The 22955-nt window shown below is 44.4% G+C and overlaps 2 protein-coding genes across 3 annotated transcripts in view; one reads left to right on the top strand and one right to left on the bottom strand.

Moving 5' to 3' along the window:
* tbl3 (transducin beta like 3) overlaps nt 1–17233 on the bottom strand; it is a 29347-nt gene extending 12114 nt beyond the window's left edge. The window contains exons 1-17 of the mRNA XM_042317749.1: nt 17047–17233; nt 16885–16936; nt 16653–16748; nt 16504–16551; nt 15798–15939; nt 13170–13254; nt 12517–12687; nt 11487–11562; nt 11275–11371; nt 10553–10776; nt 10111–10252; nt 8554–8612; nt 7979–8085; nt 7660–7795; nt 5114–5356; nt 3916–3986; nt 3139–3295 (exon numbers count right to left, since the gene is read on the bottom strand). Coding sequence (XP_042173683.1) covers nt 3139–3295; nt 3916–3986; nt 5114–5356; nt 7660–7795; nt 7979–8085; nt 8554–8612; nt 10111–10252; nt 10553–10776; nt 11275–11371; nt 11487–11562; nt 12517–12687; nt 13170–13254; nt 15798–15939; nt 16504–16551; nt 16653–16748; nt 16885–16936; nt 17047–17078 — 1938 coding nt within the window. The 5' untranslated portion in view covers nt 17079–17233. The remainder of the gene's footprint in view (nt 1–3138; nt 3296–3915; nt 3987–5113; nt 5357–7659; nt 7796–7978; nt 8086–8553; nt 8613–10110; nt 10253–10552; nt 10777–11274; nt 11372–11486; nt 11563–12516; nt 12688–13169; nt 13255–15797; nt 15940–16503; nt 16552–16652; nt 16749–16884; nt 16937–17046) is intronic.
* A 30-nt stretch (nt 17234–17263) lies between these two features.
* Nucleotides 17264–22374, top strand: LOC112226334 (RING finger protein 151). 2 transcript variants are annotated; one of them, XM_042317751.1, is made up of 5 exons: nt 17264–17351; nt 17708–17812; nt 18738–18907; nt 20325–20421; nt 21600–22374. In XM_042317751.1, exons 2-5 carry the CDS (start codon nt 17810–17812, stop codon nt 22056–22058), a joined length of 729 nt encoding a protein of 242 aa, XP_042173685.1. In that variant the 5' UTR covers nt 17264–17351; nt 17708–17809; the 3' UTR covers nt 22059–22374. The 2 variants fall into 2 exon arrangements, with proteins under 2 accessions (XP_042173685.1, XP_042173684.1); XM_042317750.1 differs by having other exon boundaries at nt 20319–20421.
* Nucleotides 22375–22955: the final 581 nt, after the last annotated feature.

Here is a 22955-nt window from a genome sequence, read left to right as displayed (position 1 = left end):
TTGGATTGTTTTTACCCCTGGTTGGATAGTTTACCCTCCACTACATCCCTGGTTGGATAGTTTACCCTCCACTACATCCCTGGTTGGATAGTTTACCCTCCACTACATCCCTGGTTGGATAGTTTACCCTCCACTACATCCCTGGTTGGATAGTTTACCCTCCACTACATCCCTGGTTGGATAGTTTACCCTCCACTACATCCCTGGTTGGATAGTTTACCCTCCACTACATCCCTGGTTGGATAGTTTACCCTCCACTACATCCCTGGTTGGATTGTTTACCCTCCACTACATCCCTGGTTGGATTGTTTACCCTCCACTACATCCCTGGTTGGATAGTTTACCCTCCACTACATCCCTGGTTGGATCCCTCCACTACATCCCTGGTTGGATAGTTTACCCTCCACTACATCCCTGGTTGGATTGTTTACCCTCCACTACATCCCTGGTTGGATAGTTTACCCTCCACTACATCCCTGGTTGGATAGTTTACCCTCCACTACATCCCTGGTTGGATAGTTTACCCTCCACTACATCCCTGGTTGGATAGTTTACCCTCCACTACATCCCTGGTTGGATTGTTTACCCTCCACTACATCCCTGGTTGGATAGTTTACCCTCCACTACATCCCTGGTTGGATAGTTTACCCTCCACTACATCCCTGGTTGGATAGTTTACCCTCCACTACATCCCTGGTTTACCCTCCACTGGTTGGATAGTTTACCCTCCACTACATCCCTGGTTGGATAGTTTACCCTCCACTACATACCCTGGTTGGATAGTTTACCCTCCACTACATCCCTGGTTGGATAGTTTACCCTCCACTACATCCCTGGTTGGATAGTTTACCCTCCACTACATCCCTGGTTGGATAGTTTCCACTACCCCTCCATAGTTTACATCCCTGGTTGGATTGTTTACCCTCCACTACATCCTCCTGGACTACATCCCTGGTTGGATAGTTTACCCTCCACTACATCCCTGGTTGGATAGTTTACCCTCCACTTACCCTCCATCCCTGGTTGGATAGTTTACCCTCCACTACATCCCTGGTTGGACATCCCATCCCTGGTTGGATAGTTTACCCTCCACTACATCCCTGGTTGGATTGTTTACCCTCCACTACATCCCTGGTTGGATAGTTTACCCTCCACTACATCCCTGGTTGGATTGTTTACCCTCCACTACATCCCTGGTTGGATAGTTTACCCTCCACTACATCCCTGGTTGGATAGTTTACCCTCCACTACATCCCTGGTTGGATTGTTTACCCTCCACTACATCCCTGGTTGGATTGTTTACCCTCCACTACATCCCTGGTTGGATTGTTTACCCTCCACTACATCCCTGGTTGGATTGTTTACCCTCCACTACATCCCTGGTTGGATAGTTTACCCTCCACTACATCCCTGGTTGGATAGTTTACCCTCCACTACATCCCTGGTTGGATTGTTTACCCTCCACTACATCCCTGGTTGGATTGTTTACCCTCCACTACATCCCTGGTTGGATTGTTTACCCTCCACTACATCCCTGGTTGGATAGTTACCCTCCACTACATCCCTGGTTGGATTGTTTACCCTCCACTACATCCCTGGTTGGATTGTTTACCCTCCACTACATCCCTGGTTGGATTGTTTACCCTCCACTACATCCCTGGTTGGATTGTTTACCCTCCACTACATCCCTGGTTGGATAGTTTACCCTCCACTACATCCCTGGTTGGATAGTTTACCCTCCACTACATCCCTGGTTGGATTGTTTACCCTCCACTACATCCCTGGTTGGATTGTTTACCCTCCACTACATCCCTGGTTGGATAGTTTACCCTCCACTACATCCCTGGTTGGATTGTTTACCCTCCACTACATCCCTGTTTGGATTGTTTACCCTCCACTACATCCCTGGTTGGATTGTTTACCCTCCACTAAATCCCTGGTTGGATTGTTTACCCTCCACTACATCCCTGGTTGGATTGTTTACCCTCCACTACATCCCTGGTTGGATTGTTTACCCTCCACTACATCCCTGGTTGGATCTGGCAAAACCCAGTCAATATCTTGCCAGACAGGGTTGAATCTACATTTCCCGGCATTTTAGCTATGTGACGTTTGGTGGCGTCTAATCAGTCAGCTCTGTACCTGCCTGGCTAAGTGGCAGAGTTCATTTTACCTTTATTTAACTAGGCAAGTCAGTTAAGAACAAATTCTTATTTTCAATGACGGCCTAGGAACAGTGGGTTAACTGCCTTTTTCAGGGGCTAACGATCTAACCACTTTCAGTTACTGGCCCAACGCTCTAACCACTAGGCTACCTGCCGCCCAGTGTGGGTGGAATGAGAGAGCTCACCTGGCAACCAGAGCACGAGACGGGGATGGAAATAAAACTTGGTAGTCTGCCTGGAAATTAATTTGCAAGACGAATACATTTTCCCAATATTTTTCATATTTCATCATTTTCTGTTCTCCTTCCAGTACCAACTTGAGAAAATGTCATATTTTCAAGGTATTCCAGTACTTCAATTTCAGAGTGCCAAATTCATGTACTTTAAGCACCTTGTGTGAACCTTGTTGGACTCAGCCAGGACACAGGAAATAGACCTGGCAATGCTCCTATCACAGGTTTTTATAGGGGCAATACAGCTGGTTATCTACTAATTGACAGGTTAGAGTCTGACTAATAGCATTTCTAGTAATTCTATTTCTATGGTGTCGGTATAGGCAGATACGTCTCATTCTAAGGCCTCGTCCCTCATGGATCTACCCCAGGCAGATACGTCTCATTCTAAGGCCTCGTCCCTCATGGATCTACCCCAGGCAGATACGTCTCATTCTAAGGCCTCGTCCCTCATGGATCTACCCCAGGCAGATACGTCTCATTCTAAGGCCTCGTCCCTCATGGATCTACCCCAGGCAGATACGTCTCATTCTAAGGCCTTGTCCCTCATGGATCTACCCCAGGCAGATACGTCTCATTGCTGATGAAAAAAGGGCTTTTGAAATAGATTTGACTGACTGGTTGGTGGATTAATTGACTTACAGTATTATGTACTATATTAACCAGGTCATAACATGGTTTCCAACTGGACGAGCTTTACATGCATTTCTAATTATTCAAACTCAAGGGCCAGTACTGACCGTCCACACAGTGATGTTGGAGTCGGCCGAGGCGGTGACAACGCGGTCGTCCTTCCTGGTGGCGTGGAGACCCCACACCTTGTCCTGGTGGGCATCCAGCGTCTTTACACACTCGTTGGTCTTGATGGTCCACAGCTTGACCAGCCCATCTGACCCACTGGAGAGAGAGAGACAGAGAGGGGGGAAGAGAGACAGACAGAGAGGAGGGAAGAGAGAGAGACAGAGAGGAGGGAAGAGAGAGAGACAGAGAGGAGGGAAGAGAGAGAGACAGAGAGGAGGGAAGAGAGATGGGTGGAGAGGAAAAAAGGGAAAGAGAGCGAGAGAGAGGCGAGCAGAGCGAGAGAGGGGCGAGCAGAGGGGGAGAGGGGCGAGGAGGGGGAGAGAGAGGGGCGAGCAGAGGGGGAGAGAGGGGCGAGCAGAGGGGGAGAGAGGGGCGAGCAGAGGGGGAGAGAGGGGCGAGCAGAGGGGGAGAGAGGGGCGAGCAGAGGGGGAGAGAGGGGCGAGCAGAGGGGGAGGGGGGCGAGCAGAGCGAGAGAGGGGCGAGCAGAGCGAGAGAGGGGCGAGCAGAGCGAGAGAGGGGCAAGCAGAGGGGGAGAGGGGCGAGCAGAGGGGGAGAGGGGCGAGCAGAGCGAGAGAAAGAGAGACTCAAAAGATTGCGAGGGTGGGAGAGAGATGTGGTTTAAGGGAAAAAAACAGTATAACCAACACTTGGGATGTGATATTGGCATGCTACCATGAGAAGGAAGGATAAAAAACACAAAATAGTGTGTGTCGTACCTTGTGAGTAGCTGAGTCCCTCTGCTCACAAAGATGAGCTTCAGCACAGAGGCATCGTGGCCTTCAAATGTCTACAAGACACAACATGTCACTCCAGTTTCACCGTCAGAGAATGCCCAGATATAACTTCAATTGATCCCACCAGGGCACGTATTCAAAATGCGTCAGTGAGTAGAAGTGCTGATCTGAGATCAGGTCCTCACTGTCCATATCTTATTCATTACGATCTAAAAGGCAAACCTGATCCAAGATCAGCACCATGAATACGGGCCCACGCCACACGTGCACTTTGAGCAGGTTGCCATTTATTGTGATGACTCATGTACTGGGCAGCTCTGCGGCGTAGTCACTAGCTGGCACTGACACAGACAAATCAGATTTTAAACCTAACCTTTTTACAATATAGTCAATTTTTACTTTTGCCGCTGGCCCATCTAGCGGAAATCGCTCTGTTCTGCCTCCAGGACAAGACGGATGACAATAAACGTCAACCTGCCAACTTTGAGGCCATTCATTTGTGACAGAGCAAAAGGCTATCTTGGATTTCCAGTGAGAGGTTCATTAAAAAGACTAACGGTGGTTTTAGATAACATTAGAAGATACTGTACATAACAAACCAAGGCACGTCATTTCATCAGGTTCTGTTGTTCCTGTGTTCCAGAACAGTTCCATACAGGTGACCATGACTGTTCAAAGAATGTGTCACCCACAAAGGGCAGAAAGGATATCGTGGGAGGGAGCCACAAGTTGTACACAACCTCCCTCCATGAGCCATTATATTAGTGCATAAAGCTACTATGTGGTGATAACGTCATCGACTAACAATTGTCACGATCACTCACAACTAACATTCAATACACATTTCATTTGGTTTTAAATGGTTTGACGAGTGTTCGGGAGTGCCAAGGTAATGGAGGAACTAAAATGGGGATAATTATCTCATACCTACTGTACGAGGGAAATGAGCAATTGATGAGCAACGTAAAACATGTCAATTCTTACAAATAAAAGAATTACAAACACGTCACAAAAACACACACGCAAACTAGCAATCATACACGCAAACTAGCAATCATACACGCAAACTAGCAATCATACACGCAAACTAGCAATCATACACGCAAACTAGCAATCATACACGCAAACTAGCAATCATACACGCACACCGCTACCTCCACCCTCACCACCCCTCACCCACCTTGAGGCAGCTGAAGTCCTGGAGGCTCCAGAGCTTGACAGAGCCGTCGGCTGAGGAGGATGCCAGCACCTGGTCCATGGGAGAGAACTGGACACACCAGACCCCCCGGCGGTGGCCCCGGAACACCCCCAGGAGGGCCAGGTCAGCCCCGGGGGCCCCCAGGGACCAGAGCTTGGCCAGGCGGTCCTGGGAACCAGACACCAAGAGCTTGTCGTTGGGGGACACTGCCACGCTGTTCACATCCTGGGGCGGGAGGGGGAGAGACAGAATGAGAGAGAGATGGAAGGTTATGGGGTCAGTGTGACAGAGCAGGGATGAAAACAAAGGGAAAATTACAAAGTGACAGATGACAAATAGAAAGTGGGGTTAAAAGAAGTAGAGAGGGGTTGGAGAGGAAGAAGGTGGGCAGGGGGAGAGGATGGGGAATAGGAGGGTGAGAGACAGGGAGGAACAAGACCCACCAAACACATAGTCCTTACTTCCTTCTGAAGTATACATTTCACAGAACAGGCACCCACGTTATACATAGAAACCTCAAACCATCTGTGTTGTGAGTGCATTTGTATGACAACAATAGTTCATACAGACAAAGGAGCCCACAACAGGAGACTTTGACTTCCTTATGAGGAAAGCCTTATATATATTCCCATCACAGTGAACAAATCAAGCACCTGAGTCACCAGACAAACAGTCTTATCACTACAGCGTATCTGTCTGTTTACCGACCAGTATGGTGCACCTGTGGACGTGCTTCTAGACACGTGTTAGTGTGTGTACACGCTTGTGTGTCCTTGTGTTTGTGCTTTTGTGTGGATGGGTATTTGTCTGTACAGGTATATGTCCTTGTGTACATGCTTGAATGTATGTATGCATGCATGTATGTGTGTACAGTTGAAGTCGGAAGTTTACATATACTTAGATTGGAGTCATTAAAACTTGTTTTTCAACCACTCCACAAATTTCTTGTCAACAAACTATAGTTTTGGCAATTCGGTTAGGACATCTACTTTGTGCATGACACAAATAATTTTTCCAACAATTGTTTAGACAGATTATTTCACTGTATCTGAATTCCAGTGGGTCAGAAGTGTACATACACTATGTTGACTGTGTCTTTAAACAGCTTAGACAATTCCAGAAAATTATGTCATGGCTTTAGAAGCTTCTGATAGGCTAATTGACATCATTTGAGTCAATTGGAGGTGTACCTGTGGATGTATTTTAAGGCCTATCTTCAAACTCAGTGCCTCTTTGCTTGACATTATGAGAAGATCATAAGAAATCAGCCTAGACCTCAGAAAAACAATTGAAGACCTCCAAGTCTGGTTCATCCTTGGGAGCAATTTCCAAAAGCCTGAAGGTACCACGTTCATCTGTACAAACAATAGTACGCAAGTATAAACACCATGGGACCATGCAGCCATCATACCGCTCAGGAAGGAGACGCGTTCTGTCTCCTAGAGATGAATGTTCTTTGGTGCGAAAAGTGCAAACAATCCCAGAACAACAGCAAAGGACCTTGTGAAGATGCTGGAGGAAACAGGTACAAACAGGTACATCTCCACAGTCAAATGAGTCCTATATCGACATAACCTGAAAGGCCACTCAGCAAGGAAGAAGCCACTGCTCCAAAACCACCATAAAAAAGCCAGACTACGGTTTGCAACTGCACATGGGACAAACATCGTACTATTTGGAGAAACGTCCTCTGGTCTGATCAAACAAAAATAGCCATAATGACCATTGTTATGTTTGGAGGAAAAACGGGGAGGCTTGCAAGCCGAAGAACACCATCCCAACCGTGAAGCACGGGGGTGGCAGCATCATGTTGCGGGGGTGCTTTGTTGCAGGAGGGACTGGTGCACTTCACAAAATAGATGGCATCATGAGGGAGGGAAATGATGTGGATATATTGAAGCAACATTTGCTTAGTCGCAAATGGGTCTTCCAATTCGCAAATGACCCCAAGCATACTTCCAAAGTTGTGGCAAAATGGCTTAAAAGACAACAAAGTCAAAGTATTGGAGTGGCCATCACAAAGCCCTGACCTCAATACTATAGAAAATTTGTGGGCAGAACTGAAAAAGTATGTGCGAGCAAGGAGGCCTACAAACATGATTCAGTTACAGCAGCTCTGTCAGGAGGAATGGGCCAACATTCACCCAACTTATTGTGGGAAGCTTGTGGAAGGCTACCCGAAACGTTTGACCCAAGTTAAACAATTTAAAAGGCAATACACTCAATTAGTATTTGGTAGCATGTAAACTTCTGGGAAACCCACTGAAACCCACATCACAAACCCACTGGGAATGTGATGAAAGAAATAAAAGCTCAAATAAATCACTCTCTACTATTATTCTGACATTTCACATTCTTAAAATAAAGTGGTGATCCTATCTGACCTAAGACCGGGAATTTTTACCAGGTATGAATGTCATGAATTGTGAAAAACTGAGTTTAAATGTATTCGGCGAAGGTGTATGTAAACTTCCGACTTCAACTGTATGTATAATGCTTGAATGTATGTGTGTGCGCGCATGTCATACTTTGTCGTGTGCCTTCTCTGTGACCCGGGAGGTCAGCTGGAACATGTCTCCGTCTGTTTCCGGGATGGTCTCTGGGAGATCCCACACCTTGATGGTGCAGTCCTGACTACCAGACACCACAAACGACTCCTTCATCCTGAAAGAAAGAGAGAGAGAGAAAGACCGATGTAGGATAAGAAAGATCAGAACGTGCACAAGCACAAGAACGTGCATAATGATTAACACATTGGATATTGGCATTCCCAATACAGGAGAAACGTGCATCCACTGTGGGCCTCCAGGGTCAGAACTGAGGAGACCCTGGTGTGTAGTGGTTTACCTGGAGCAGGTGATGGAGCCCACAGCGTTAGCATGGCTGCAGCCCTGGGCCACACAAGACACCTGACCACTGTCTGGATCCTGTCTCCACACACGCACTGACTTATCCTGGGGGGAAAGAAAGTACAAAATATATTATATGTGAGAGAGAGAAAGCGAAAGAGAGGGAGAGGACACAGACTTATCCTGTACAGAGAGAGAGGACTCTGGTTAGAGGGAGTGTGTGTATTATGTGTGTGTTTGTGCTGTTTTGACAACTGGCATCAGTGGTTTGATTCCATCACTATTATACAGAAATTAAAACATCATACATCATCTGCACAGAGGTCATTGTCACATTTGGCATAACTATGACCATTGGAGTTGGAAAAAAGGCACAAACAGATCTGGGACCAGGCTAGGGTTCAATAGTATTGATTAGATGATACTGGTTAGTAGAGTGTGTGTGTAGGTATGCATGAAGGTGTTTGTGTACGTGTGGATTTCATCCTACTGTGTACGTGAGGATTCCATTCGTAAATGAGGAATGGTGAACATTCCTGATGAAACAAGGAAACCGTCAAGCTGTAGCCTCACCTTTGCACAGCTCACAAACAGGGACCCTTTCTTGAACACGTCGAGTGACAGGACGGTATCTGTGGAGGAGAAAGGAAAGGTCAACCCTTCTGAAAGGTCGAGCCAGGTGATAAAAGAACAACTCTCAACGTCAGTCAAACCAGACCGACCAGTTACCAAGCTATCACGGTCTCTAATCCTGAATGGCAGAAACTCTGTCTGACTGCTCAGTTTATCAGGTTTCTTAAGCATCTTGTAAATACCTTCACAGCTACAATTTAATTAGAATCCCTCCAATCGCCAGGGTTTAGAAAGACTTCCATGGTTCACATACTGTATATGTTGCATGCTTTCAGGGTGTAGATATTCTACAGACCCGCTGCAGGGTGTAGATATTCTACAGACCCGCTGCAGGGTGTAGATATTCTACAGACCCGCTTTCAGGGTGTAGATATTCTACAGACCCGCTTTCAGGGTGTAGATATTCTACAGACCCGCTGCAGGGTGTAGATATTCTACAGACCCGCTGCAGGGTGTAGATATTCTACAGACCCGCTGCAGGGTGTAGATATTCTACAGACCCGCTGCAGGGTGTAGATATTCTACAGACCCGCTGCAGGGTGTAGATATTCTACAGACCGGCTGCAGGGTGTAGATATTCTACAGACCGGCTGCAGGGTGTAGAGATATTCTACAGACCCGCTGCAGGGTGTAGATATTCTACAGACCCGCTGCAGGGTGTAGATATTCTACAGACCCGCTGTCAGGGTGTAGATATTCTACAGACCGGCTGCAGGGTGTAGACATTCTACAGACCGGCTGCAGGGTGTAGACATTCTACAGACCCGCTGCAGGGTGTAGACATTCTACAGACCCGCTGCAGGGTGTAGACATTCTACAGACCGGCTGCAGGGTGTAGATATTCTACAGACCCGCTGCAGGGTGTAGATATTCTACAGACCCGCTGTCAGGGTGTAGATATTCTACAGACCGGCTGCAGGGTGTAGATATTCTACAGACCCGCTGCAGGGTGTAGATATTCTACAGACCCGCTGCAGGGTGTAGACATTCTACAGACCCGCTGCAGGGTGTAGACATTCTACAGACCCGCTGCAGGGTGTAGATATTCTACAGACCCGCTGCAGGGTGTAGATATTCTACAGACCCGCTGCAGGGTGTAGATATTCTACAGACCCGCTGCAGGGTGTAGATATTCTACAGACCCGCTGCAGGGTGTAGATATTCTACAGCAGCATTGCAAGGTTGCCGTTTGGGGATCAGTGTTTCACACAGCAACTCTGCCTCCTGCTGGTCAATCTTCAGAACTTCTATTCAGTGATATACTAGATCATTTGGGTGAAATATTAACTATAGGTTGTTGGCATTAATGTTACAACTGGGCTAAAGGGAGCTGCCAGATTCAAAAGAAAAGAACCAGACACTTATTCTGAGAACGTTTATTCTCAGTTTCTAACCTTTTAAAAATGTGAATTAGGTTTCCATTCCATCTTCCTACCTGGTGACCACCCCATACAGACAAGCAGAGAGGTGCTGCCCTCTGTTGGTCAGAGGACTCACCTGTGTGTCCGTAGAGGATCTTACAGCTGCTGGTGGCCAGGTCAAACACCTTGAGCTGGGAGCTGTTGGTCGCCACGACAATGTGAGTGTCACCCTTGCCCAGAAACTTCACATCCAGGACCTCATCGTTGAAGCCAACAAACTGGAGGTGGAGAGAGAATATTAGAGAAGAACACCAGCAACACAAAATCAAGGCTCTTGATCAAAATAAACGATTGGTAATAAACGGTGAAACCATCTGAATAATAAGAACAATCCTAACACCCCCCTCCTGTTGCTGTGTGGTGAAGGAGGGCAGCTTGCAGAGACCCTGTTATCAGTGACCCTCCTGTTGCTGTGTGGTGAAGGAGGGCAGCTGGTAGAGACCTTGTTATCAGTGACCCTCCTGTTGCTGTGTGGTGAAGGAGGGCAGCTGGCAGAGACCTTGTTATCAGTGACCCACCTGTTGCTGTGTGGTGAAGGAGGGCAGCTGGTAGAGCAGTATGTTATGTTCTGCTGTGACTGTGGCCAGCCTGAGGGAGGAGGGCAGGGGGAGGCAGTAGGTGAGGCTCCGGGGGTCTCCATACTCCTCTCCCCCCTCTTCGGAGCCCCCCGCGGAGGGAGGGGAGGGGAGCGTCTGGGTGAACACACAGCGGGCCGAGCTGGCATCCCACACCCTCAGCACACCTGGAGAGAGAGAATCCCTTTAGTGAGGGTCTTTGATTGGGCTTGCTCCCTGTGTTGTTTTGGCTAACTATAAAATGATGATCATCTCTGATTGGCTGCTAAAACTATACACTAGTTTCGTTCAGTATTATCTAATCAAATCCCAAATCAAATTTTATTTGTCACATACACATGGTTAGCAGATGTTAATGCGAGTGTAGCGAAATGCTTGTGCTTCTAGTTCCGACAATGCAGTAATAACCAACAAGTAATCTAACTAACAATTCCAAAACTACTGTCTTATACACAGTGTAAGGGGATATCTAGCTATATTGGTGGGCAGTGGGCCGACTCCTCCACATGCATCCACCATCTAGCCTGGGGATTGGTGGAGTAAGAGAAGACACTGATCTGAATCAGCTTTGAATTTCCCCCCACTACTGGTTAAGGTTAGGGAAGCTGATCCTAGATCTGTACCTAGGGGCAACTTCACCCAGGAGCGGGCCTGTAAGCATATACCTTTGCTGCCTGCTGTGATGAAGTGGATCTCTTTAGTTTTCACCCCGACCTCAGAGAAATCTTCGTCCTCAGGGAGCAGCACAACACTCTCCACAGCCTGGCGAGGGAAGCAACACATTTCATGCAATTAGGCTGATGATACACCAATCAACTTTTAGTTGCAAAAGCCATTCTAAAACAACTCTGGAAGAAAGTAGAGTATGAGAGTTTACCTCATAGACGGGCACTGTCCTCCTGGCAGTCCTGCTCTTCAGATCCCACACTATGCAAATCTTATCCCTGCCAGAGCTGCAATCAAACAACCATCAAACATTCAGCTAGCTCGCAATGAACTGATCAGCTGTGATGAGGTCTAAAGCTATGGTTTTTAACCTGTGGTCTGCGGGGGTACTGCAGGTGAGCCGCAAAATAAATGTTGAAAAATAAAAATCTGCGACTCCACGAATGGTGGTCCTCAAGAGCTTAGATGGTGATTTGATGGTCCCCGGAATGGAAAAGGTTTGGAACCACTGGTCTAGAGTAGTTCCAAACACTAAATTGACGCATTAATTGAATATCTTGGACAACACTACACCAATAGCTCACTGTGTTGTTTTGGCTATGATAGGTAGGTACTAGGTATAGCCTGGTACCAGATCTGTAAGTGCCGTTTTGCCAAATGGCATCAGTGGTTTCTTTCAGCACAATTTTTCAGGAATTAAAACACAAACAGATCTGAGACCAGGCTAGGGTATGATAGGTGTCAGAAGGCAGGTTTCCATTGACCCAGGTCTATTCAACAAAAGCAATGTCGCAAAAAATATATATTATTGCGACATGTATAATGGAAAGGGCAGATATGAGACATTTTCTTAAGATGAACCAAATAAAATATCAGTTTGACTGGGATAGATTTTTCTTTATTGCAACAAATTATGGAAACGGTGTTTTTCAAATATATGAAGATTGCCGAATAATTCCGAAGGTACTTTTTTGGTTTGACGTCATTACTTCCAGTTGTTTTTAAATCGACGCAAGATAGTTAAATGGAAACGCACCCTAGCAGGCAATCATCGCATCTATTTTCTATGTAAACTTTCGAAATGTCAACAACAAAAAGGTGAATGGAAACCTAGCCAGAGAGTGGTAGGAGCTGTCAGCTCAGCTGTCCTACAGTAATAGGTTTAGATCTAGGTCGCTCTACTGTAAAACTCTTTCTAACAACTGTTGATGTAAAAAGAGATTGACTGATTGTTACAGTACCTGACCATGGAGGCTCCATCGGGAGTGAAGGCCAGGGAGGTGACAGGGCTGTAGTGGCTCTGCAGCACGCACAGACACTGGCTGGAGCGCAGGTCCCACATCCTGATGCCACAGTCTGACGCTGAGGAGAAGAGCTGCAGTAGACTTATGTCTGGGTGGAACTCCACCAGGCTGCAGGGCAGGAGGAGGACAACGTGAGTGTTTGAGACCATTGCAGTCAGACTGCGCTTAATCACTGATCTACAAAACACATTGCATCCATAATAACTACTCATTATATAATTAAGAATAACAATTATGTGGCTTGCCTTGATTAAACTGATCCCCTCAAACATGCTGAATCATAATATCAAATATTAATTTCCACACGTCAAACTAGCAACTAGATTTAAGTCATGTCTTGTTGTCAATGTATCAACTTATCGAAGGCACATACATCTACAAGGGTTTGTCCAGTTCCTGAGGAATAGATCTCATTTATATACCATGAGATAAATTGCCCCGTGCAAGTATTCATAAAGCGTCTCAGAGTAGGAGTGCTGATATAGGATCAGGTCCCCCCCTATTCATGTGATCTTATTCATGATCTGAAATGCTAAACTAATCCTAGAACAGCAGTTCAGATCAGAGTAAAGAGGTGGTCAGTAACTTACTGTACGACCCCAGAGGAGCCCTTCAGGTTGTGCGTACAGTACTGCTTCACCACGTCCCACAGCTTTATGGTGCCATCACAGCCTCCTACACACCAACAAGATGACAGACTCATATTACAGACAGGAAGTACAAGGTGAAATCTCAGAGTACCCATTTAAAGTGAGAGCATTTGATTGAGCGCACTCAATGTTGTTTTGGGTATAACAGGTAGCTACTAGGCAGTGTTAATTTCGTCAACAAAAATAGTGACTAAAATATTTGTCAAACACCTATTTTTCAGTGGCAATTGGCGAGACTGTAACTGACTAAATAGATCCAGAAAAAAATATAACTCAACGAAAATGATTTATCATCTCAGTTGACTAAAATGAGACAAGACTAAATTCTCTCTGTGACTAAGATCGGACTACTAAGTGAACTGGACAAGAGCTTTGGAAAGATTGTGCTTATCACTGAAAAGCTCTCAATCAATTTTAGCTAGATGTTGCTACTCTTTGGCTCTCTGCGCTCATGTGTCTGATTGCACATGACATACAAAACAATAGCTATGTAGGCTAAATTAGGAATTTACATGGCCAAATAACTGTTATACAGCACATTCGGCAAGTTACCTTTTCCACATGTTGTTACGTTATAGTCTTATTCTAAAAATGACTAAATAAAACATCTCAACAATCTACACACATTACCCTATAATGACAAAGCAAAAAGGTTTAGAACTGCTTGCTAATATTTACGTAAGTGCTCAGACCATTTGCAGAGACTCGAAATTGCACGTAGGTGCATCCTGTTTCCATTGATCATCCTTGAGATGTTTCTACAACTTGGAGTCCACCTGTGGTAAATTCAATTGATTGGACATGATTTGGAAAGGCACACACCTGTCAACATAAGGTCATACTGTTGACAGTGCATGTCAGAGCAAAAACCAAGCCATGAGGTCGAAGGAATTGTCCATAGAGCTCCAAGACAGGATTGTGTTGAGAACAGATCTGGGGAAGTGTACCAAAATATTTCTGCAGCATTGAAGGTCCTCAATAACACAGTGGCCTCAATCATTCTTAAATGGAAGAAGTTTGAAACCACCAAGACTCTTCCTAGAGCTGGACACCTGGCCAAACTGAGCAATCGGGGGAGAAGGACCTTGGTCAGGGAGGTGACCAAGAACCCAGTGATCACTCTGACAGAGCTCCAGAGTTCCTCTGTGGAGATGAGAGAACCTTCCAGAAGGACAACCATCTCTGCAGCACTCCACCAATCAGGCCATTATTGCAATGTCCAAACGGAAGCCACTCCTCAGTAAAAGGCACACAACAGCCCGCTTGGAGTTTGCCAAAAGGCACCTAAAGGACTCTGACCATGAGAAACAAGATTCTCTGGTCTGATGAAACAAGGGTCAACTCTTTGGCCTGAATGCCAAGCATCAACACTGGAGGAAACCTGGCACCATCCCTACGGTGAAGCATGGTGGTGGCAGCATCATGCTGTGGGGATGTTTTTCAGTGGCAGGGACTGGGAGACTAGTCAGGATCAAGGGCAAGATGAACAGAGCAAAGTACAGAGAGATCCTTGATGAAAACCTGCTCCAGAGTGCTCAGAACCTCAGACTGGGGCAAAGGTTCACCTTCCAACAGGACAATGACCCTTAGTGAACAGCCAAGACAACACAATATCTGAATGTCCTTGAGTGGCCCAACCAGAGCCCAGACTTGAAACCGATCTAACATCTCTGAAGAGACCTGAAAATAGCTGTGCAGCAAAGCTCCCCACCCAGCCTGACCAAGCTTGAGAGGATCTGCAGAGAACAATGGGAGAAACTCCCCAAATACTGGTGTGCAACGCTTGTAGCGTCATACCCAAGAAGACCAGACGCTGTAATCGCTGCCAAAAGTGCTTCAACAAAATACTGAGTAAAGGGTCTGAATACTTATGAATAGTTCAGTTTTGTATTTTTAATACATTTGCAAAAAATTCTAAACCTGTTTTTGCTTTGTCATTATGTGGTATTGTGTGTAGATTAAGGAATAAAAACAATTTAATCAATTTTAGGATAAGGCTGTATTGTTAAAAGTCAGGGGGTCTGAATACTTTCCGAAGGCACTGTCTACTTATGTTTGTCATTTTTCTGCTGTTGGGAAGAGAATGACGTCATACAGGAAAATGTTGGTAGGACAAGGTTGTGTATGTTTGTTCACATGGAAGTCAGTGGTTTATGTTTACTGTAGGTTTGAGGCAATACAAATGTGATGTGACAAAATGAAAGGGCATTTAGTGGACTAAAATGGACCACTGTTTTAGTTCTTTTGACAATAATTAAGACTACAACATTATTCAAATGGTAAAATGTAACTAAGATAATTATATTTTAGTCAAAATATTTAAGACTAAAATACACTAAAAGGTTGCCAAAATGAACACTGTTACTAGATATAGCCTGGTACCAGATCTGTTAGTGCTTTCTTGCCAACTGGCATCAGTGGTTTCTTTCAGCACGATTATTCTGAAATTAAAACAATATACATCATCTGCATAGACCAGGCTAGGGTTTGATGGGTGTGGGACAGATCTGGGACCAGGCTAGGGTATGATGGGTGTGTGAAGTTATCCTATGAGGTCGATCCGCTCACCTGTGGCCAGGAGCGTGGCGGTGGGGTCAAAGGTCATGCTGGCAATGGGCACATTGTGGATGGCCCTCCAGGAGCGTGTGCACTGGGCCTGCTTCCAGTCCCATTGCTTCAGCAGCAGAGCCTTGCTGGCTGTTACCAGGATCTGGGGAGAGAAGGAGGAATGGATGGAGAGAAAGGGTGAGGGGGGAGGAAAGGGGAATAAAGGTGTCCCCATGCTTCCCAGCTGAAACAGTTTGGTAGAGTTTGTAAATATATTATGACAACATTTTTGTGACGTTTTGTTCGTTTTGCACTTTGGTAGTCTTTTTTGGGGGCTGTTCGGGCACACAACATTTTTTCTGGAGGCAAGCTGAAGTTTGGAGGTGAAGTCTTCAGCCCTTCGTCGATGATCAGTCAAGAGTAGGGATTCTTCAAGAAAGTCTAGTCATTCAATGAGTGACGACCTGTTTTCATGAAAAAGGCGACAGCCGAACTGAAGCACGCTCAGCTTCAGGCGACAGCCTTAAGGTAGTCAAACTAAATACTGTGTGTGACACTAAGGCAGTGTTTTCACAGGCAGCACAATTCTGATATTTTTTTGAGTAAATTGGTTTCTTGACCAATCTGATCAGATATTTTTCGACCAATTGGGCAAAAGATCAAAACTGAGCTGCCTGTGTAAATGCAGCCGTAGGTTTGGAACATCATATTATGTCAAATGTTTTACCTCATCATCAAGGCTGAGGGCAAATGATGTAATGTCCTCCTGATCATCCTGCAATTACAACAGTGATGGAAATGAGAATCTGTACAGACATTAAATTAATGTCTGAACTAGCTGCACACGAGTGTTGAGAGAGAGAGAGACAGTCTCACCTGTTCAATACTGTGAACAATCTTCCCTGTAACGATTTGCAAGACGTTGACACGTGTGCCACACGTACAAAATATGAATTTCTCATCTTTACTGATCTGTAACGTAGGAAAACATTGAAATACCATAACATATCTGTCAACGGTATAGCTAGTTAATTATAGCTACAGTAACGTTAGTTGGCTAGCTAACTGTTTTACAGATGGAGGTAACTATCAGTGATAAATAACTTACCTGTACTTTTCCTCCCTTGTAGAATGGTTCGATAGTGCTGGAAACAGCATAGCTACATGAAGAAGAAAAAAACAACGGTAATTTAGCAAGAAGATAGCTCAGATTTGCCCGGCGTTAGCTATCTAGCTAGCTGGCTATCCACGTGAAGTGCGTTCGACTTACTTGGTCTTGAACTGGAGATTGCTTTTTGCCATCTTGCTTTGGAAGACGTGAGTAAACCCCCACAATTTGCAGTTTAAAGACAGCTGAACTTATTTAGATCACTTGTTGTTAGAATTCATTAGCTTTGATCAACAAAATCCCCACATGTGTTGTTCAAAAGGTGGCTTTCGGTCACTCACATTGTACGTCATATGACAACGAGCGTGGAAAAAAACGCACGACAGGGTGATTGGCTAGAATGCACAGCCGAACGTTTTGGGCTTCTTTGCAGTAAGAAGTTCCCGGAGGAAAAAACTCGATACATGGTAAACCATTTTATATTCTATGTGCACCATACACAGAAAGATACAATTATACTGAATATAAATGTATACATAGGGTGCATTTCATTGATGTAATACAAATAAAATGATGAACAAACTGCCAAATGTCCCACACCTGTAACCGTTGACAATACAATCGAGAAGAGATGATAATAGAGAGTAAACACCAATTGAAAACGACAAAAAGTTCTCATTCACAGCTAGGGGACTGACGACTGGTGCTAGAACAGGAGGGAAACGACACGGTCTATTACAATTTAGCCCAGTTCCGTACTTTATATAATTGAGAGGTTTTTGAATATGTCAGTGCGCATGGTCACTCCTTTATGTTACGACAGGAATGTTCATCTGTGTGTGTGTTCTCTGAGTTGCCTCCATGAGTGTGTATGATACGTTAAAAGACAACAGGAATGGATACTTGCTGAACAGAGGTGATTATTATGGTGAGTAAATAACTTAATAACTATATTTGTAACTTGAGCAATCAAAGGTTTAGTATGTTATTGACAATAGGTGTAAATTATTTATCAAATATTTTCTGTTGTACTATAAAATGTTTGTATTTCATGGCTATGTTGTTTTACTATTCGTTTTGATTTATAACTCTTTACAAAGATTGAACGGCATTTGTCAAACTGTGATGTTTGCGGGGCAGACATTCCCTTTTCCTTATGTTTAAAAACAGAGCCACTACCAAAATATACTTGTGCTCTGAAAGCCACTACCAAAATATACTTGTGCTCTGAAAGCCACTACCAAAATATACTTGTGCTCTGAAAGCCACTACCAAAATATACTTGTGCTCTGAAAGCCACTACCAAAATATACTTGTGCTCTGAAAGCCACTACCAAAATATACTTGTGCTCTGAAAGCCACTACCAAAATATACTTGTGCTCTGAAAGCCACTACAGAAAAGATTGCAAGGGGTGGGGGTTAAAAACACACTTCTTTTTTTAATCAGTCATGACAAGCTGAACATTTAAAACGTTCTTAATTATTTCATGTCATTCCTAGTTATGAGAATAAACAGAACTGTTCTTTTTGTTAGTCACATGGTCTGTCTCATATTATGACGTTCCAGAAGAAGTCTGTCACTGCTCATGGGTGGCACTGAATTGTTGACATTATTATGGGCTGGTGGTGGCCCTTTCTTTAGGCTAAATATTCATTATTACAAACCAGAATTCTATACTTTCTCAGATTGTAACATACATACTTCTTTATTCTGCTCTAGTCTCAGTGCACTTTTGTGCTCTGGATAAAATCATCTGTGAAATGCATTTTGCGTTAAAAAAAAGAGAAGAAGAACCTATCAATATAAAGTATAAATAAAGTAAAGACACTTTTCTGTAACTGTTGTGTTCAGGCCGACCCGGACATGTCTTCGCAGAGTGGGGGTCATGATGTGGAGCTGTTCGTAGAGACCCCAGACTATGACCTGATCTGCACCATTTGCCAGGGGGTCCTCAGGTGCCCAGTAAGAGCTGCATGCCACCACATCTTCTGCAAGAAATGCATTTTACAATGGCTGAAGAGGTACTGCCTGTGCCTCAACACAAGCAAACATTATTGCATCCACAGATCATGGTTGGATGAAGAGACAGTTTCCCAGACAGTTTCTCCATTGAAAGTCCCACTGTCCCAAAATGTCTCAAATTCACATTGTCGTAGTATAGGCCTATAGTAATAGTTATTAGTATATTTGTTACTATAGTAAGAAATACATTGGGGCAAAAAAGTATTTAGTCAGCCACCAATTGTGCAAGTTCTCCCATTTAAAGAGATGAGAGGCCTGTAATTTTCATCATAGGTACATCATAGGTACACTAACTATGACAGACAAAATGAGAAGAAAAAAAATCCAGAAAATCACATTGTAGGATTTTTAATGAATTTATTTGCAAATTATGGTGGAAAATAGGTATTTGGTCACCTACAAACAAGCAAGATTTCTGGCTCGCACAGACCTGTAACTTCTTCTTTAAGAGGCTCCTTTGTCCTCCACTCATTACATGTATTAATGGCACCTGTTTGAACTTGTTATCAGTATAAAAGACACCTGTCCACAACCTCAAACAGTCACACTCCAAACTCTACTATGGCCAAGACCAAAGAGCTGTCAAAGGACACCAGAAACAAAATTGTAGACCTGCACCAGGCTGGGAAGACTGAATCTGCAATAGGTAAGCAGCTTGGTTTGAAGAAATCAACTGTGGGAGCAATTATTAGGAAATGGAAGACATACAAGACCACTGATAATCTCCCTCGATCTGGGGCTCCATTTATCGTGAGATTTTGAGTGAAAACCTCCTTCCATCAGCAAGGGCATTGAAGATGAAACGTGGCTGGGTCTTTCAGCATGACAATGATCCCAAACACACCGCCCGGGCAACGAAGGAGTGGCTTCGTAAGAAGCATTTCAAGGTCCTGGAGTGGCCTAGCCAGTCTCCAGATCTCAACCCCATAGAAAATCTTTGGAGGGAGTTGAAAGTCCGTGTTGTCCAGCAACAGCCCCAAAACATCACTGCTCTAGTGGAGATCTGCATGGAGGAATGGGCCAAAATACCAGCAACAGTGTGTGAAAACCTTAACTAACTTACAGAAAACGTTTGACCTCTGTCATTGCCAACAAAGGGTATATAACAAAGTGTTGAGATAACCTTTTGTTATTGACCAAATACTTATTTTCCACCGTAATTTGCAAATAAATTCATTAAAAATCCTACAATGTGATTTTCTGGATTTTTTTTCCTCATTTTGTCTGTCATAGTTGAAGTGTACCTATGATGAAAATTACAGGCCTCTCTCATCTTTTTAGTGGAGAACTTGCACAATTGGTGGCTGACTAAACTTTTTTGCCCCACTGTAGGTTATTATTCTACTGTAGCCTAAATTTAAACCGATGATGACAATTTGTGAGTGAAGATGATTCATTGTTGTTCTTGAGGTGCAGACACCAGACCTGCCCCTGCTGCAGAAAGCCTGTCAACCAGAGCTTGATATTTGTGATGTTCAAGCTAAGCAAGGTGATCGGTCGCCTAAAGATCAAGGTAAGTAAATGTTTTGTTAGAGAAAAAACACACACTTGGAGCAACCTAATCTCTTGCAGCAAACTTCTGCTTACTTGCCCCATGGGTGTGTTCATACTTAATCTCATAGAGCCAGATACGTGTGCCTCTGAATATTGCATATACTCCGACAGTCTGGCACACAAGATTAGCACATGCTAACTTGGTAAGTAAGTATTAATGGATCATCAGATACTATTGTTAAAAGCTGGCATTAAGTATGTAACAAACGCGTTGTTAAATAAAAAGTTACTGAAAAGTCACCAGATTACTCTTTGACCAAATTGAGATCAGGAGCATCCTGTTTCCATTGATGATAGCCCGCTTGGAGTTTGCTCAAAGGCACCTGAAGGTAATGAGAAACAAGATCCCACGAAGATGGAACTCTTTGGCCTGAATGCCAAGCTTCACATCTGGAGGTAACCTGGCACCATCCCTATGGTGAAGCATGGTGGTGGCAGCATCATGCTGTGGGTATGTTTTTCAGCGGCAGGGACTAGGAGACTAGTCAGGAAAGATGACTGGAGCAAAGTGCAGAGATACCTGATGAAAACCTACTCCAGAGCGCTCAGGACCTCAGAGTGGGGAGCAGGTTCACTCTCCAACAGGATAACGACCCTAAGCACACAGCCAAGAAAACATAGAAGTGGCTTTGGGACAAGTCTCTGAATGTCCTTGAGTGGCCCAGCTAGAGCCCGGACTTGAACCCGATCAAAGATCTCTGGAGAGACCTGAAAATAGCTGTGTAGCGATGCTCCCCATCCAACCTGACAGAGTTTGAAAGGATCTGCAGAGAAGAATGGGAGAAACTCCCCAAATACAGGTGTGCCAAGCTTGTAGTGTCCTACCCAAGAAGACTTGATGCTGTAATCGCTACCAAAGGTGCTTCAACTAAGTAAAGGGTCTGAATACTTATGTAGATGTGATATTCATTTATTTTTATTATAAATTTGCAAAATTTTTGAAAAATCAGTTTTTGCTTTGTCATTATGGGGTATTGTGTGTAGCTTGATGAGGGGGGGGGGACAATTTAATCAATTTAGAATAAGGCTATAATGTAACAAAATATGGAAAATGCCAAGGGGTCTGAATACTTTCCGAATGCACTGTACTCCTTACCCTTTGACCTCTGCCCTTCTCTCCCCCATCTTTTTCCCCAGTGTAAAAACAAGATCCGTGGCTGCCCACATACCTTAGCCCTGTCAGAGCAGTACTGCCACAGCATGAGCTGCCTGTTCGAGCTCATTCCCTGCCCCTACCAGGGCTGCCGTGCCCAGCTCCTCCGCAGGGACCTGGATGCCCACGCCAGGCACTGTGAGCACTGGAGCCAACCCTGCCACATGGGCTGTGGCACCGTGCTGTCCCACCGCACCCAGGCTAAGCACAACTGCTACAGGCAGCTGAGGCATGAGTACGAGGCCAGGCAGAGGAACCACCGGGCCATCGCAGCAGCCCTCCAAAGGAAGATGAGGAGGATGCAGAGCACCATGGCTGACATGAAGAGGCAGATCGGCCTGATCTGTGAGAGCCTGGAGGTCATGGACGAACTGGAGGAGGTGGAAGAGGAGGACCTGGGTGAAACCAGTGGGAGTTTCAGTAGCAGTACCAGCAGCTCCTGAGTCCTGATGCAATGTATTTATAAAAATGACTCTCACACACAATTATCTCTGACACTTGAACTGTTTAGGACTATGCAGATTTTATTTTATTCCTAGCACCAAGTATGAAAGACCTGTGGAAATGGAATTTTCAGGGATGGACTGCTTCAAATAGCACATTTAGTCATCATTGCTTTGAGGGTGTGTTGATATTGAAACTTCATATTTCATTTGAAAATGTATAAAGTTAGAACAATTTTGTACTGCGTCCTTTAACATTTTGATTTGTAAAGGATGATATATTTTACAAATAAAGTCAGCAACCTTTAACCTGTGATTTGTGTTATATCATTATGTATATGCACATTCTACATGTGACAATAAAAACAAATGTTTCATCTGTTTGCATGAAATGTTACTTCTAGGAGGTCCAATGTTGGCCCTTTCTGGCTATAATAAACCACTGCAACTATTTATATATTCCATATGGAACAAAGCTCACCAACCACAGCAACAAGCAATTCCATAATAAGACATAATACAACTCCGTCAGTATATTTCAAAATATTTAATAGAATCCAGAAGTTTTATCATACAGATTACAGGGTGTGGAAAATATCGCGAGGTTTGCCCTCATATAAATACAAACGGAACCAGACTAGGGCCTTCTTCCTGTTATACAGAACACGTAAGTAACATGGCGAACAATTCTTTATTCAATGAAATCCACAAGCATCTCTGTGATCTCATTACAGACGTCACTGTTTGATTGTAGAAATCCTTAATTGTACTGTTAACAGTTGATTTAGAACCAAATTGAAAAATGTTTAGGCAATTATTGATAGTTGTGAATGACTGACGGTAACACCAATTCCTAGTTAGCGCACATGGCTACAATACAAAACATCGATGTGGTAC

The sequence above is a fragment of the Oncorhynchus tshawytscha genome, unplaced genomic scaffold, assembly GCF_018296145.1.
Source record: "Oncorhynchus tshawytscha isolate Ot180627B unplaced genomic scaffold, Otsh_v2.0 Un_contig_7015_pilon_pilon, whole genome shotgun sequence".
Taxonomy (NCBI): domain Eukaryota; kingdom Metazoa; phylum Chordata; class Actinopteri; order Salmoniformes; family Salmonidae; genus Oncorhynchus; species Oncorhynchus tshawytscha.
The sequence above is the reverse complement of the archived record's forward strand: the minus strand, read 5'-3'. Positions and strand labels throughout refer to the sequence as shown.